Source organism: Mustela erminea, chromosome 11 (genome assembly GCF_009829155.1).
Source record: "Mustela erminea isolate mMusErm1 chromosome 11, mMusErm1.Pri, whole genome shotgun sequence".
Taxonomy (NCBI): Eukaryota; Metazoa; Chordata; class Mammalia; order Carnivora; family Mustelidae; genus Mustela; species Mustela erminea.
In genome coordinates, this window is record NC_045624.1 from 2,908,823 (window position 1) to 2,925,274 (window position 16,452).

The 16,452-nt window shown below is 52.0% G+C and overlaps 1 protein-coding gene across 5 annotated transcripts in view; it reads left to right on the forward strand.

Annotated features, from left to right (window-relative positions):
- Positions 1 to 16,452, forward strand: part of PAXIP1 (PAX interacting protein 1) — a 123,242-nt gene that overhangs the window by 85,842 nt on the left and 20,948 nt on the right. For 4 of the 5 annotated variants that reach the window (XM_032305839.1, XM_032305836.1, XM_032305837.1 and 1 more), the window contains 3 exons: positions 578 to 641; positions 7,735 to 7,848; positions 12,741 to 13,379. In XM_032305839.1, the coding sequence (XP_032161730.1) occupies positions 578 to 641; positions 7,735 to 7,848; positions 12,741 to 13,379 (817 nt within the window). Of the gene's footprint in view, positions 1 to 577; positions 642 to 5,022; positions 5,186 to 7,734; positions 7,849 to 12,740; positions 13,380 to 16,452 lie in introns of those variants that run through there. The other variant, XM_032305840.1, reaches the window with a different exon arrangement.

Below are 16,452 nucleotides of genomic sequence, written 5' to 3' on the forward strand. Positions count from 1 at the left end.
AGCTGTAGAACCGGGAGGGATAAGGATGTCTTTAACTCTTATTTTCACAAAGGGAAAACTGAAGTTCAGAGCTGCTCGGGCCCAAGTGTGTGAAGTTAGTGGTGGTGCTGAGACGGGAACTCGGGTTCCTTTGTGGGCGGTTCGCCACCATCCCGCGCAGGTTCCAGGGGCCTGTCCTTCTGGAACAGACCCGGGACTGCGTCTGCCTTTACGACAGTGGCCGTGCCGCGCGTGTGTGTGCGTGCGTGCGTGTGCGTGTGCGTGTGTGTGTGTGTGTGTTGGTGTGGTGGGGGGTGAGCTGGCTCTCAGGGCAGAGGTTCTCCCTGCGAGGGTGCTGTCCCCGCGTGATGGACGCTGTCGCCGGTGACGCCGGATCTGACGCTGCTTCCCTCAGCCGCCCTGCCCCTCCGGTTCCCCCAGCCGCGCCTTCTCCTCTGCCTGTCTTGCTCTTCGACAGCCCGAGTCTCTCTCCTACACGGATGCGGTGGGAGGGCGGGCGTGGGGCAGACAGGACGTCTGAGCGGGATGCAGTGTGCACTAATCTCATTTCATTGGAATCTTAATAACTATCAAACAGAGTAAATGGTTTTTCTCCAGAGTCCTGTCAGATTTTTTTTGGAATCACTGCCTGCCTCTCCCAGGTAAGTGTGGCTACAGCTGTCTCGTGTTACTCCCATGTAACAGTCCTGAGTTTGTGTAAGATTTGATTTCGGCCTGTTGCTGAGCCAGTTCTAAAGAAGCTCTTTGCTAAACTGCGTATTGGGTGTAACCTTATGACCCACTTACAGTTATTTAAATATTTATGCTTGGTCTTTAAGATACGAAGTTTTAATGGGTAAAAATGGTCTTTCTAATCCGAAGAATTACAAAGATATAGAATTTGAATATGACAAACTAGGAAAAATGAAATTATTTAAGTTGACAAGAAAAACTCAGTCATAAAGGCAAAGAACTTTTTTAGTAAAGGGCTCAATTTAGATCAATAAGAAAAATAAAACCTCAGTAGATAAGGCAGAGAAATGAACTCACAACTTTTTATAAAGAGGAATTACAAGTAACGAGTGTGGCAGAACATTCGACACACTGTATTACCCACGACGTGAGCATCTTCCTAGCACCGAGGTGAGACTGTCCACTCTCCAGCTTGTGACCGGCGTCCGGGGCCACATTCCCGCAGACGGGCCCCGCTCCCTGCGGGCAAGTGCACGTCCGTGCGGCCGTTTTCTACAGATGTTTTTCAGTCAGGAGCCCTAAAATACTCCAGTTAGTTTCCCCTGCAGGTCGCTGAGGTTTAGAATTTTGTCCTGAACTGGTAGTGGTGAGGGCAGATGGACGGGTGAAGGTGTTCAGCAGGGCACTACGTAGGCTGGGGTGAACCTGGGGGAAAAATGAGGTCATCCTGTGTTTGGAAATGGCTCAGAAACCTGTTCTGTGCACTTACACGGCAGCCTAACTGCGGAGCCAGGTTCGAATTAGGATTTATGGAAACAGAGAAGGAGAAGGGAAAGGCTTTCAGTGGGGGGAGGGGAGGCCATTAACAGTGTGTGTTTTACTTGGTGACCAAGTGACAGAGAGAAGTATCTGAAAAGAGGGACCAAAACACCAGCAGTGGGAATTTGAAAGCGGGAAAGTGAATATTCAGTATTTTTAAATTTTATTCTGTCTCCTGCACCGCCAGCTGGAAAACCCTCAAACTGTAAAAAGCCACCATAACCAGCCCAGCCGGTGCTGTTGGAGCTCGCTGGGAAATTGCATGGGGCAGTGTGTTTGGCAACAGGGAGGGGGTGTGCGCAGTGCTGCCTTGCAGACCCGCTCCCACCGTGACCCTGATGAGGAGCAGCATGGCCTCATCCCTGTGGCAGCCTTGAGGAAAGGACCTGTCAGAGGTGTTAGGTGAGCTAGGAGTCCTGTCCCTGCCACGCGGAGTCCTGAAGCCGGGTGACCCTCTCGTGCCAGTGGCCGCCCTGTCTCTGTTCCGCCTTGCCCTGGCCATGCAGTAGCCAGGTTCAGGGAGGGCTGCTTGGTTGTTACTTGTATCTCTTGTAAATTCCTGATGTTCTTTAGAATTACAAATTTTATTGTTTTTGCTACATTCTTTTAATAAAGGAATCCTTGAAATCTTGGCCTTTTTTCCTCTTTTCTCTTAAGAACAGGAATTTTGTCGATACTTGTATTTTTCAGTGTTTTTCACATCTGTGCTATAAATGTATATGACCATAATGGTCTTTGAAGTTGGCCAAAATGAAAACCTTTTAAAGACCAGGGCTGTGGCTCTGTGAGTTTCATTGTTCCCTTATACTTCTCTGTATGTTCCAAACGTACAATAAATACCAGGAAAGTTTTCTAAATGAAGACATTATTATTATTCCTTAATGCATAAACACAGTGTATTTTGGCTAAAATGTGAATTTTGCATTTAATTTTATTTTCACTTACTGGATTTGTGGGCTTGGGGATTTGGAGCCCGCTATCCGGTGGGTTCAAGTTGAATGAAAAGAGGAAGAAGCTGGGGCAGGGAGTCCCACGGTCTTTTCAGGGACTGAGATCACAGTGACATGGTATTTAGCAGACCTGAGTTGGGGAAATAAATAAGAAAAGTAAAAATATGTGAATATAAGATGACTTAAGGGTTTTATTTATTTTTTTAAAACATTTTATTTATTTGGCAGAGATCACAAGTAGGCAGAGAGGCAGGCAGAGAGAGAGAGGAGGAAGCAGGTTCCCTGCTGAGCAGAGAGCCTGATGCAGGGCTCGATCCCAGGACCCTGGGATCATGACCCGAGCCGAAGGCAGAGGCTTAACCTACTGAGCAACTCCGGGGCCCTGATTTCAGGGTTTTAAATTTGGTAATCAGACGTCATGAAATATTAATTGAGTTTACCATTAGAGAACACTTTCAGTCTTAAGAAAAAAGATTCTATTTAATAAAGGTTATAATAAACGTAGCAGATCTTATTTTAGGCACTTAACATAAAGGTTATGGTACACACGACCTGCTGTGTGCTGTGCAGAATCCCGTGGCCCCGATGTCTGTGAGTTCACAAGCGCAGGCCTGAGTGTGGGCGGCAGAGGAGGGGAAGCCTGTGGGGCGGGGAAATGTCAGACCTGAGGGGCTTGAAAGAGTGGGCGGAAATCGAGCAGGAATGGGGAAGGCAGGGTGTTTGCGGTAGAGCCACGTGGAAGGAGAGAGGAGGAGGGCGCCGGGGAGCAACGGCACGTCCTTGCGGTGCAGGAGGGTAGATGGTGGGGGACGCGGCAGCGGAACCCAGGTGTTGGAGTTTGAGCTCTCGAAAGTAGCCAGCAGGCTGTCGCTTTCCTTTTTTCTTACATATTTAACTTTGCATTACACGTATTTGCATTAGGACGTTCAGAAAACACAGGAAAGCAAACAGTTAAAATCCTTACGGTCCGTAGGTGCAGCAGGTCTGGGAGCAGTGGCAGGACACGGGCGGGCGGCAGAGGATGGGGGTTTGGGCGGGAGGGAGGCGCGCGGTCTTGGACTTGAGGCAGAGGTTTGGATCCTGGATGGTGCTGTGCACACGAGGCCCAGACAGGAAGCAGCGGGCCTTGGTGACTCGGGCGTTCTCGGGACGGAGGAGGAGGCGGCAGTGCCCGCAGTGCTCCTCTGCGCTTCTCAGGGAAGATGGTGACGTCGGCTTGGGACACATTGAGTTGGGGTGTTGAGCTGCTACCCAAGTGGGGGGCTGTGGACATGTGGCATGAAGGGCAGGGAATTAGCTTCTTGTAGAAGAAGGCAGAAAGGCTTGTAACCAGGAAGAGAGCTTAGGTAGTGTGCAGCGAAGATTTGGGAAGAAAAGAGACTTGAGCATAGGTAGAGGTGGTCTGGGGAGGAGGATATGGTCTTCAGAAACCAGGGATGAAATCAGCTGCAGCTGGTTGTTGTCACGGGAGGCGAGCAGCGCCCCGGGCAGAGGTGTGCAGCACCAGTTTGTGGCAGGTAGTTGTGCGTGGCCTTGTTTGGTCCCCTCGGTCCTACCTGTGGCCCGGGAGAGGAGGAGGGCAAGGGTGCTGGACAGGGACACGGGACTGCTGATGGCTCTGGTGGCCCTCATGCGGCCTCAGGGGTCCCTGTGGATCTCCGGTTCTGGCCTGAGAAGACGCAGGTGTAGTCCCCAGAGGAGTGGGGAGAGGGACTGGACAGCCTGTGGAAAAGGCACCAGCTATGTGGTAGAGGGCACACAGGCGGAGGTGAGCAGGCGTCCTTTGGTGGTGTGGTCTGGAAAGTGGCCCAGCCCCTAGAGTTGTATCTAGGTGCAGAACTCATTGTGGGCAGTGGATGGGTCCATGGTAGAGAGAAAAGTGAGTTTAGGAGGACCTTTGACAGTGTCTGTATCCCTCTAGCAAATTCATTAGATAATAAAATTGGAATCCAGCATCCGAATGATCTTTGTGGATCACTTAGTACTCCGTTCATCACTAGGATGGTGACTTGGAATCCCCAGGGAGTCATGGGATCCCATAATACAAAGCTGCGCTTTTGAGTTCATGAGGATTGATCGGATAAGGATGGACAAGATTTTACTTGATGGTTTTTCATCAACCAGACCCTGGTTAAGAAAAGTACCCTGGGGACACTGATACTTTGTGGTTGCTAAAAAGTGTTAACATCAGTTTTAAGAAGGAGTAACAGACGGTGTGCCCGGTGTGCAGCTGAGGGACTTGGGTGCAGCAGACACCTGACGAGTACATCTTTGGTGACAGGAGCAATGCCCAGGGGTACAGGTCAATTCACATGGGCTGTCTGCTCCTCAGTAAGTGTACATTCTAGAAGGGGAGACAGACCGCGAGTAAGCCGCACGTTGTAGCACACACAAAGGTACAAGGGAGTGCGAGGTGTGGAAATCATGCCAAGAGGGAGCCGTCGCGGTGGTTGGTCTGCACCAGGCAGCAGAACACGGGAGCACTCGCACGCGCACACGCGCACATCAGGCAGGACCCCGCCTTTACGAAAGGACTGTTTGCTTGGTGGCTCTCGGTGACCTTCTGTCTTTTCCCCGTCAGGGTGTTGATACGAGCTGGAGCTCTTTGTTGGAGGCTTCCAGAGCTCTCCCAGGGAGAGGTAGGGAAGGGAACTTGTGGCAGCAGAAGCTGAGCAGCACAGACACCATCTGCCTTCTCCTGACCCGGTATCGATGCAGGCGGGGGCCCCGTTGTAATGTGCTGGGTAGGTTTCCGGGGACAGGTCGAGAGTCTGATGGAGAGCCTGGCCAGGGTCGTGACTTAAATCTTGAAGACTGAAAATAAAAGCCCTTTCCATTCTGCACCTCAATCAAGTATTTCTTGACTGCCTACCCATGTGCCTGGTACTGTACTAGGTACTGTGAGAGATCTCGGAGAAGTTTAAGGCCTGATTCTTAGATCCCCAACTTTAATCGGGATGATTGTAGTTTCTAATCACGGTGGGACAAGGACAAATTCAGGGAGGCTGCTGGACCCAAGGGGTGTCCTACTTCTGTGAGACCTCCCAAGAAGGGCGGGTGTTCCCCATTGCTATAAAGGAAGCACTTACTCAGCGGGGGCATGGGTGAGCTGACGGTGCTCTGCTCCATCCTCCGAGGAGAGCGGCTGGGGAGAGAAAGCACGCAGTTCACAGAGCCTGAGCGGCCTGCAGATGCTTCTGCAGGGGAGGCTGGGGGCAGTGGGAGCGGAGTGGGAACCCAGGGTGGGGAGGGCATGGAGCCAGATGGTGCCGCACACGTGGCTGTGGTTGGAGATAGGGGTGTGGGCGGGGCCCAGGGAGTCGGCAGCCGCTCCATCAGGTCGGCTGGACTTGCCATGGAAGCAGCTTCGGCCTTCAGGAATTGAGGTCACGTCCAGGCTTTGCTAGCCAAGATGATGAGATGTGTAGTTTATGAAGATTGCTTTCTTTAAAAAGAAAAAAAAAAAAAAAAAGACACTTTTCCCCAGTTATAAAATTAATGCTCTTGAAAATTTGGAAAATACAGAAAAGTATAAAAACGGAAACAAAAATATCCCCATAATTCTATCACCACTAGATAACTGTTAACATCGTAGTGTGGAAAGAACATTCTTAGTTATTAATCATGCTGATAGAGACTCATTAAATGATCTGGCGTGGATGTTTGAAGTCATTTAACCCAGACTCGCATCGAGGAGGGACCTGGTTCATGGAAGTCTTCAGGTGGACAGGAGCTAGTTTTGGAGGCCGCGGACCTGTCCCGGGCCTCCCTGTCTCCCAGCCAGTGTTCTTTCTACAGCAACACCCTTGTCCCGGTTGAGACCCAGGCCTGGGACGCAGGCCGGCCAGAGCCACGGACTAGACTGCCTGGGGTCGCTCCTGTCCCCCCGGCACACCACAGGAGGCAGACCGAGGTTCTATGTCTTTTGTTTCATTTTTGATAAAGATGACTTGACGATTCATTGGAGTAGGCTCTACTGTCACGTAGTTAAATCTCACCCCTCCAGATGTGGCAGGAGATCAGTGGTTTTGTGAAAGCAGCTAGTAAAATAGGTTTTCTTGTCCAGTCTCTGAAATGGGACAGTGACTAACTAAAAAAGATACAAAGTAGTGATTTTTCAAGGTGATTTTATGAAATCAGTGTGTTCGTAGGAGTAGTCACGGTAGTGTGGAATGCAGAGTGATTTCTAGAAATATCTGTGAAGCGGATGAAAGTAGATGTAAAGTGTTAGAGCTCCGGCCGGCTGGATAATGGCAGGTTTCAAAACGTGCTGTTCATAAAGTTTTCACAGTTAACGTGAGACAGCATTCAGGATTCTTAACAACCATAACCCTCAGTTTATAATCAGTGATCCAGGAAAAAAATTCACTTCGTTAAGTGATTACCTTAGAATTAATTAACACACCCTTTTGTTTCTTCTGTCTTTTAGAATCTAAAATTTTATTTTTTAGAAATTATTTTTGGTAGTAACTGCCCTTAAAGAAGGATAGAGCAGTGGGGAAATGCAGATAGGCCTGGGTTTAGACAGACCTGGATTTTAAAAGCCAGCTTTTCTGACGAGTCACTAATTTCTTAAATCTGTTTCCTGATCTGTACAGTGGATCTAATAAGTCTGACTTCCCACGGCGGTCCCCAGGGTTAGGAATGTTTATGAAGCACTTGGCACAGTTCCTGGCACATAGTAGGCAGGCAATAAATGGTAGCTGCTTTTGTTCCCCTGAAAGCCTCTCTTCCAGCATGAATCACTTGCTCTGAAATCGACTTCATCAGTTACGCAAGCGTAACAGTTACTCCTATGCTTGCCTTAGTTCCTTTGTGTTAAGTAATACTTAATGTTTTTCCCTGACCTTACAGATACCTATATTTTTATCTTTATATTTTATTCATTTTGTAATTAGTACCTATCTACTAATGATTAAGGAGTTCCTTAATGATTTTGATACTGCCATTTTATTTAAACATTTTAAAACATTACAGTTGTTAAGATGGAATGATGTATTAGTTACTTCTTTTTTTCCCTATGACTTCCATTGAAAGAATCCATTCATTTTTTGACGTGTGAATATAACTTTTTTTTATTCATTTGGTGATGAGGCAAAAAAAGATGTCTATAAAACTATCATGATAAGAATGAAAGTTTTTGTTACGATAAGCAAGTAGCTAAAAGCTCATCTGTGTTCCCCACTAATACCCTTAAGTTCGATTTAAGTAGATCCGGCAGAATTGTTACAATGTTGCAGTGTATTTTAATGATAACCTTGCCCGGGCTGAAATGTGTGTCTCCCTCTGTCAGGTGTCGTCTGACGACAGGAGTGCCCTGTGGGCTCTGCTCACCTTCTACGGCGGGGGGTGCCAGCTGCAGCTCAACAAGAAATGCACGCATCTGGTCGTTCCCGAGCCGAAGGGGGTAAGCGCTTCGCGAACGCTGTCCTCTCCGTATTTCCTGCAGTCACATGTTTTGAGTTTCTTTTAAATTAATTGTTAGATCCCTTTACACAAGCTGGTTCTTAGTTTGTGTTCCTTGGACCCAGCCTCCTTCCAGAGAGGATGGCAGAGGTTGATCGTTTCGATGCAGGGCCAGAGCTGACCTCTAGATGCAGAGAAATGTGGGTTTGTTTCATGGAGAAGAGGGGAAAGTTTTCTGAACCCCTTGAGTTTCCTTTCAGATCCAGTAAAACCAGTTTATTTTATTTGTGAAAATAGGCAGTTTTCGTTGTCTTCACTTGTCTTTAGAAAGGTCTGTGCTGAGGATGATAACTTCGTAAACATGTATTTGGTGAAGTTTTCAAGGCCATTTCCTTTTTAATAATCTAGAATATATAAAAGCACATTTATCCTGATAATTGTAGGGTGCCCCGTCTCAGCACTGATGGGGCCACCGACTTTCGGTTCCCCAGGTGGGGTCCCCAGGTCAGCAGCTGCAGCCTGTCCTGTAGATGTGTTAGAAAGGCAGACTGTACACCCTCCGAGGGCGAGTGAGGAGCCCCGTCATCCGTGTCAGGCCTCGCCTCTCGGTGATCCTGGTGCACCCGAGAATCTGAGAGTTACCGCTCTCTGGAAGCCAAACCCTGGTCCTCCCCTGAACAGTTACTTGTACCTTTGAACGTCACGGACAGTGTATTTATAGTGAGACCTTTCCACATGTTGGTATCCCCTCCGTGTTTCCTTACGGCCTTCAGTCTCCGTGCTGTCACTGTGCTTTCCGTGCGCTGTGCTGACTGTGTGGGAGGGGGGATGCGTGCGCGGTCCGTGGCCGGGCGCCACTGCCCGGTGGGTGACTCGGGGCTGGTGCGCACGGGTCCGGCCGAGCAGACACCTGTCCCCGGGGCTTTGATGCCGAGCAGAGCTGACACCGGCACGGGCCTTGTATCACCTGATTCCTGACGACAGGTTTTGGGCCAGTGGGTGTGGTTGTCACGTCGTAAGCCACACCGTCCAGGAAGACATATCCTCTGTGAAAATTTAAGATTTGAATCTTAAAATCTGTTTGAGTAAAAGATTACATTTTGCATAACAGGAAGAGAAATATAGTATGCTTTGGTTATGCTATTTTATTTTATAATTTATGGCTAAAAGTAAATCATTTGATTTTAGTTTGAAAGGAAACAGTCTTTTTTTTTTTTTTTAAGATTTATTTATTTATTTGACAGAGACACAAAGAGAGAGGGAACACAAGCAGGGGCAGAGGGAGAGGGAGAAGCGGGCTTCCCACTGAGTGGGGAGCCCAGTGCGGGGCTCGATCCTAGGACTGTGGGATCATGACCTGAGCGGAAGGCAGACACTTAATGACTGAGCCACCCAGGAGCTCCGGAAACAAAGTCTTTATAGCTTTTGTAGGGATGAGCAATGCTTCTGGAGAGCTAAATGATAATTGAAGAGGCCGTATGGGAGGGGTGCGTTTGCCACGCAGACCAGCTGACGGCTCACAGAAATCAGTGGCATCTCTTTCAGTCCTTTTTTTTTTTTTTAAGTGAACACCGCAAATGTTTGAATAGCATAGTGAAACTACCTTTCATACTCTGGAAGTTTTAAAAATGGTCAGTTAAGTGGAGAAGAATGGAGGGATTTAGTAACAAAATCCACAGGACAGGGTGTGCTCATTGGATACTGGGAAGGGCTGGTTCACAGCTGCTGCAGGCTTCGGCGTGTAAGCACGCCTGCCGTGGCGGTGCAGCGCCGTCTGCCCCCGCCGGCCGTGGCCCTGACCCCGCCGGCCTCACTGCTGGTGTCCCGGTCCGCACATTAATGACTCGTGATTTTGGAGATTCAGGAATGAGAGCGACTTAGCTAGTAAATTAGCCCCAGCCAGGGTGTTCACATTGCTTTGCTCCTGGGTCACCTTGGTTTAAGCAGTAACTGTCTTCCGGTGACAAAAACCATTTGGTGAGAAGGGAGAGAAAACCCGAGTGAAATATAAACTTAAATAGCATTTGAGTTTGTGCAAGAAGTGGGTCACAGCTGATGTGTGCCGGGCCCACGCGCTGTGCAGACCAAGAACCCGAGGCTGCCGCTGTGGGTCCCGGCGCTGAGCCTGCTGTTTTCTCCCTGGGGTCCGGAGCGCTCAGCACTGCACGTCATGGCAGGAGTCTCACGCTTGCTACTTGGTAACAGAAGGGAGAAAGTTTATTTCATGTTATTTCAACACCTTTCTACCTTGGAAAATAATATATAAGGTTTATTTGATATATGTGTTATTTGGTCATCTTGTGCATCTGTATTATTTGTGTAGTTTTTTTTTTTTTTTTAAAGATTTTATTTATCCATTCGACAGAGAGAGATCACAAGTAGGCAGAGAGGCAGGCAGAGAGAGAGAGAGGAGGAAGCAGGCTCCCCGCTGAGCTGAGAGCCCGATGGGGGACTCGATCCCAGGACCCTGAGATCATGACCTGAGCCGAAGGCAGCGGCTTAACCCACTGAGCCACCCAGGCGCCCTTATTTGTGTAGTTTTATAGCTACTTTGGTGTATATTCGGCCTCGATGTTTTCCTGAGACAGCACTGTGGCTCTTTTGGGACAGGTAGTCAAGAAATGAAGTCGGTCTGCCGTAAAAACCTGTCATCCCTGTTTACTGTGGGAAGATGGATTTAACAGTTCATACTTGAATATTTCAGAATGATTTTTAGAATAAAGAATAAACATCTTCTTAGTTTTGTTAACGTTCTTGTTAATTGCTGTCCGCACACGGTGCTGTGTCAGTTTCAGGGGCCTGTCCCGAGGTCGGCGCTGGCGCGTCACCCGGCGCGGGGAGCTGGGTGTGTGCCCACAGGTGCACACACGCTTCTATCCCACTGAAAGATGCTGTGATCGTACAAGCCGTAGTTTTACCGAGTCAAGCGTTTAGCTGTCCCCACACGCTTCTGTATGTAAGTTTAAGGGAAGTTAAAGATACGCTTGTATCTGAATAAGAGAATATGTCACTTCGGTCATGGTGTCTACACAGTGTCATTTCAAGGAGTTAGGCCTGTGGGGCGGGGGCTGTGTGTGGGGGAATCGACACAGTCACACGGAGTTTGCGGCCTGGCCGTTTGGGAGGGGGATGTGGTTGCAGCTAATGAGGCCTTAGAGCACTGCCTTCCAGAACCTGGGAGTCCATTGTGCATAAACCATTTAGGCTGCGTGTGTTGAGCTTTAACTGCAGCTTCTCGTGGCAGCAGAACACTGAGCATAGGAACACCCGGGACCACTAAATGGCCCTGGAGGTGACAGCAGTGATCCGTGAGCCGGGGGCTGCCAGCTGGCAGCTGCGCAGCACAGCGGCGAGCCTGGCTCCAGCGGACAGGCCGTGGACGTGAGGCGGCGCGACGGCAAGCGTGGAGGTCGGGGCGCTGCGCTTTTGTCGGTTGGAGGCGCGTGAGCCGTGTCGCTTAGGAGCCAGTCTGGGCAGGCGTGCAGGAGGCGGGGGATCTGTCTCCCAGCTCTCTGCGCTCGGCTTCGTCTCAGGGTCACCAGAACGCCAGGGTAGGGGGCACGTGTGGTCGTGGGAGGTTGATCGTGAGATCTCAGTGCAGCCACGCCGTGAAGGCTCCGTGCGCTAGCACACGTATACATGCGCATGTTGCTAACGAAGCCATCACACTGAGGACCGCGGTGGCTGCTCATCACGGGGTCACGACCACGCGTCCGTCTTTCTCTGCTTCACTGGTTACCTGTGTGTGCTCCCCTGTGACCAAGTGTGCCTGTGTTTTAAAAAGGGTTAAAGTGGCACATCCTCAGAAGCCACAGGCGGTGAAATCTGTACATGGGCGTGGTCTCCCCCTTCCTGGGAGGCAGGTCGGACTGGACGGTGCTGCCCTCGGCCGTGCCACACGGACGGCGGCCGTCTGTCTGTTCCACACCTCCAGGACAGTCCTGCTGCCTGTCCCCCTTGCCCCGACCCTAGACCTCGAGTGCCACCTTTGGTCCCCTCGACAGGAAACGGGCTTCAGTGTGGGGCCCTAAGGATGGGTTTGCCCAGGAGCTGCCATCCTCCTGGCTGCCAGGTGGGACGTGGGCTCTGCTGCCTGGGGGGCTGCAGCTAGCATCTCCCTTATCTCAGAGCTCTGGTATCCTCTTCCCCGTGCCTCCTATCTCCCATTTCTCTCTTTTTCCTTTGGGATTTGCTCCGTTGTACACCCTCACCTGGAGGAGAGCCCCTGCCTATGACGCACCTTTTCCCTGGGGTGGATGCTGTGCTCACTGACGCCCCTGCCAGGCCTCTCCGTGCAGTGCGGCTTTCCGCCGTAGGGCCTCTCTCTGGGCTTATTCCCGCCTCACTCAGCGCAGGCTCCTGCGTCCTGTTCTCGGGGCGTTTACTGTCTCTCCCAAGCTAAGTCCTGAACCCCGTTAGGTCAGAGGCGTGTTGTGTCCTTTGTGTCTCTGTGGACTGAGCTCAACAAACTAGACGCCTCACTAGGAAAGCCTCCCCATGAAAAGTTGGCCACCCTTCCATGACCGTGTTGGATGTCCTGAAGGCGCTCTTCCTTCAAGGTGTCAAAAGCTAGACGAGGTGGCAGTTACTTATTTCATTTAAGAGAATTTCCCGTGGGTTTGCTAGCTGTACTTTTCCCTTAATTGTTACCATTTATAAAAGTTACTTGAAACAAAATCTGTTCCGATGACTATTGCCGGCCTGAAGCCAGCATGGGATCCTGGTTGGTTCCAGCTCCTGCATCGGAAAGGAGTTTACGCTCGTCTGCGTGTGATGACCGCTGTAGGGCTGGACGCTTCAGCCGCGCGCCTGTGCTGAGTCCTGTGTTCAGATGCACACTTGTGGGGTGTCTGGTCCGACTTACAGCTTCGCGTGTTTGTGCTTCGCTTGTAGGAGAAGTACGAGTGTGCGTTGAAGAGAGCAAGCATTAAGATCGTGACCCCTGACTGGGTCCTGGATTGCATATCAGAAAAAACCAAAAAGGACGAAGCATTTTATCATCCTCGACTCATTATTTATGAAGAAGAGGAGGAGGAGGAAGAAGAGGAGGAGGAGGAGGTAGAAAATGAGGAGCAGGAGTCCCCAAATGAGGGTAGTTCGGAGGGAAAATCCAGCCCTGCCAGCTCTCAAGAAGGATCTCCTTCCGGGGACCAGCAGTTCTCACCCAAATCCAACACCGAAAAGTCTAAAGGGGAGTTGATGTTTGATGATTCTTCAGACTCGTCACCCGAGAAACAAGAGAGGAATTTAAACTGGACGCCCGCTGAGGTCCCACAGCTGGCTGCGGCGAAACGCAGACTGCCCTCGGGGAAGGAGCCTGGCCTCATTAACTTGTGCGCCAACGTGCCCCCCGTCCCGGGCAACATCTTACCTCCCGAGGTCCGGGGCAGCCTCCTGGCCCCGGGACAGAATCTCCAAAGTTCGGACAGATCGGAAATGATCGCTACTTGGAGTCCGGCTGTGCGGACCCTGAGAAACATCACTAACAACGCCGATCTCCAGCAGATGAGCCGACCGTCAAATGTTGCTCACGTGAGTCACTCCTTAACGCGGGGATCTGGGAGTCGGGTTTTATGGTCTGGTTCAGCATAGTGCGGTTATATTGACTTACCAGCAGTATTTACTCAAGAACGTGTTTTACAGTCGTCTGCATGAGTGTGTGTGTGTGGAGTTCAGTGTCGCTTCGACTCCGGCGGGACACCAGTGCTGAGACCGCTGGTCCCCGAAGCAGGCTCTCGCTCCGCCGAACCCCGGGTTAGCGGCAGTAGAGAGAGGCCCGGTGACGACCCTGTGCTCCTCATTCGCCGACAGTAGACAGATAACATAACCGGAATTACTCACTCATTCCAGATGCCTTAATCTTAATTGATAGTTTCGTGATTGGAGCTTGTTGACGCAGCATGGAGTTAAAAGTTTAGTAGGTGTCTTTCAGTTTAAAACTGGAAGACCGTGACGGAGAGGGCGCGTGGGCCGTGTACGTTTCTGCGGGCGAATCAGGAAGACGCGTCTCCCAGCCTCGTTTCAGATGGAGAAGACCGCAGGATGCCAACAGGAGGGCTTCTGTGGCTCTTGGGTGTTTTGAAGATGGTAATAAGGGGTCACAGAATAGCCGTTGGGGGAAGAAGCTGTTGGATGAGGTGATGAGGAGCAGCCTCCGGGAGGAGGGCTGGGAGCCAGGCTGAGGGAAGAGCCGGGGGCGGAGAGTTCCAGACGAGAGGAGCAGCGGCCGTGACGTCCGGGTGGCAGGCGTGGGTTTGCCGTGTCGTGAGGAAAGCAAGAAAGCGAGACTTGACGGAGCGGGGAGAGCTGGAGGCACTTGCAGGGGCCTGGCCCCCGGCGCCCGGGCTGTTGTGCCGACGGAGCGAGTCCGCCTTCGGAGCAGGTTGCTGGGCTCCAGGAAGGGTGACCAGACATGTAGATGACAGTGTCACGTTGGGGTATGACTGTGGGGTGGTTTAAAAAGTCTTGCATTGGAGATGGCACGTTCAAAATACTCTTTTCTCCCCCACCCTTGACTGAGCAGTGAGTAACCGATGCGGTATGTGGCCCGAGAGGCCGGAAGGTGGTGACACCCAGAATACGGTCCGGGGAAAAGAAAACACGGTCTTCGGGTGTCAGAAGGAAGGAAATTAAGATGGTGTGAGGCAGCGTGTGTAGGGGAAGAGGGAGGTAATGGGGTTTGAGGAGAATGGAAAATTCTGGAATAGTGGATACAGAGCTTCCGGGAAGACAGTGATGTTGGACCTGGTTAGGACCCGGTTTTAGGTTGGCAGTCTAGCTTGGGATATTAGGAAGAGTGAGGAAGACGGTGACCGGGTCAGGAGGGGGTGGGGGGCAGGGGCAGCGGCCAGCGGGAGGAAGAGCAGAGGCCGGCAGAGCCTGGCGTGGTTGACGTTGCGATTTCGGAGGCGCGCTGGCCGGGGCCGACAGACGGGGGCGGAGCAGGGCTGCACACCAGTGGCTGACGGCACCTTTTGTGTGACACCTTCGCTTTGGTCCAAAGAGTTTTTTGAATTTTTTTGCTAAAATCATGAGATTCTTCATTAAAAACGGGATCTCTGGCATTTCTCAAGAAGTGGGTGAGCCCGTGTCCTGCAGTCTACACGGTGACAGTGCTTGGAGGCCGAGTGGCCCTTTCCGTGTGGCAGGGAGGCGCCTGCGGCAGGCTCGCTCCCCACGCCCGCACCTCCCTGCCCCGCCGCACGCTCTCGGACTCCCGGGGCCCAGGAGGTGAGGAGTGCGTGAGGACAGTCTGACGCCGACAGGGAGCTGGGGGCTGAGGAGAAGGTCCCTGAGGTAGGGTGGTCCGAGCACGGCAAGGCGAGGCTTGTCCAGGTGACGCCCGCACTCCTGGAGGGTCCCCGGAGCGGAGGGGAGAAGACGGATAACAGAATGCGGCGAGGGGTCTGGGCGGCGGCGCCTCTGACTGGGGGTGGCCGGCAAAGACATGAGGTCCGGGCCCAGCCTGGGGGGCTGTCGGGAGCAGGGGTGATGGTCAGAAAGCCCTGGAAAGCCAGGGGCTTGGGCGGGCGGGGGAAAGCCGCAGGGGGACAGCGTGAGGCAGTCAGAAACCAGGGAGCTGTGGTGTCCCAGGGGTGGGAGAGGCCGGGCGTGCAGGCAGATGACAAGGTGCCACGCGAGGATTCAGGGGGCTGGCATGCTCCGCTCGCAGCCGGCGGGAGGCCCGGGGAGCGCTTGCCCAGCCCTCCTGGAGTGGAGGGGTCCGGACGGGCTCAGCCGTTCCAGCAGGACAGACGTGCTCCCCGCTCTGGGCTTGCCGGCACTGCAGGGAGTGCTGGCCGTCGCTGTGGCCTTTGCCGCTGGATTCGCTGGTGTCAGCTGGAGTCCCTCGCTCCCTGAATGGGTATTTGGATACGGAACAATCTGAGAAGTAGAGATGAGGGACCACACCCGGCAGTTGGGGGGCGGCCTGCCCGAGAGGTGTCAGAGGCGGGCTGTGCCTCGCTGTGCTGTGAGGTGGGAAGCCGGAGGGCCTGGCCCGGCTCCAGGGACAGCAGCTGCCACGAGGAGGTGTTCCGAGTTCTCCGGCAATGTTAGATCATTTTTACTGCCAGATGTGAGAAAATGAATTTTTGAAATGTTACAGATAGAAGACGGATTTAGTTTAAAATCAGATGGGGAGTCGGGAGGATGTAGCGGACCGTCGCGGTTGCAGGTTCATAGTGCTTAGGAGCCGTGTGGTTGGTGCTGCAGTTCTGCATGCGTCGGGGCACTCAGCATGCAAGTGATTTCAAGATGACGATAGTATCCCGTGACCGAAAAATTCCGACTTGACGTTCATTAACACTTGTTTGCAGTGTGGCCAAGTGTGGGATCACGCAGCTAAGAAGGTTACTTCTTCTTTGATCCTGTGGGGTTCACGTGTGTTGAGCCAGAGGCAGATCAGAAGGGTGAGAAGCCGTCTGAGGAGCACAGGTGATGTCCTGAGAGTCCCCTCACTGGCTGGCCTGCCAGGTGCCCAGCTCTCCAGGCCAGTGCCATCTCACTCTGGCCGGTGCTCTTGTTCCGACGCTCGTGGGCTCCCAGCTGCCCTGTGCTCACAGCCTGGCTTCCCCCAGCTTCTCAGCTCGTGGTCCCCACAGGG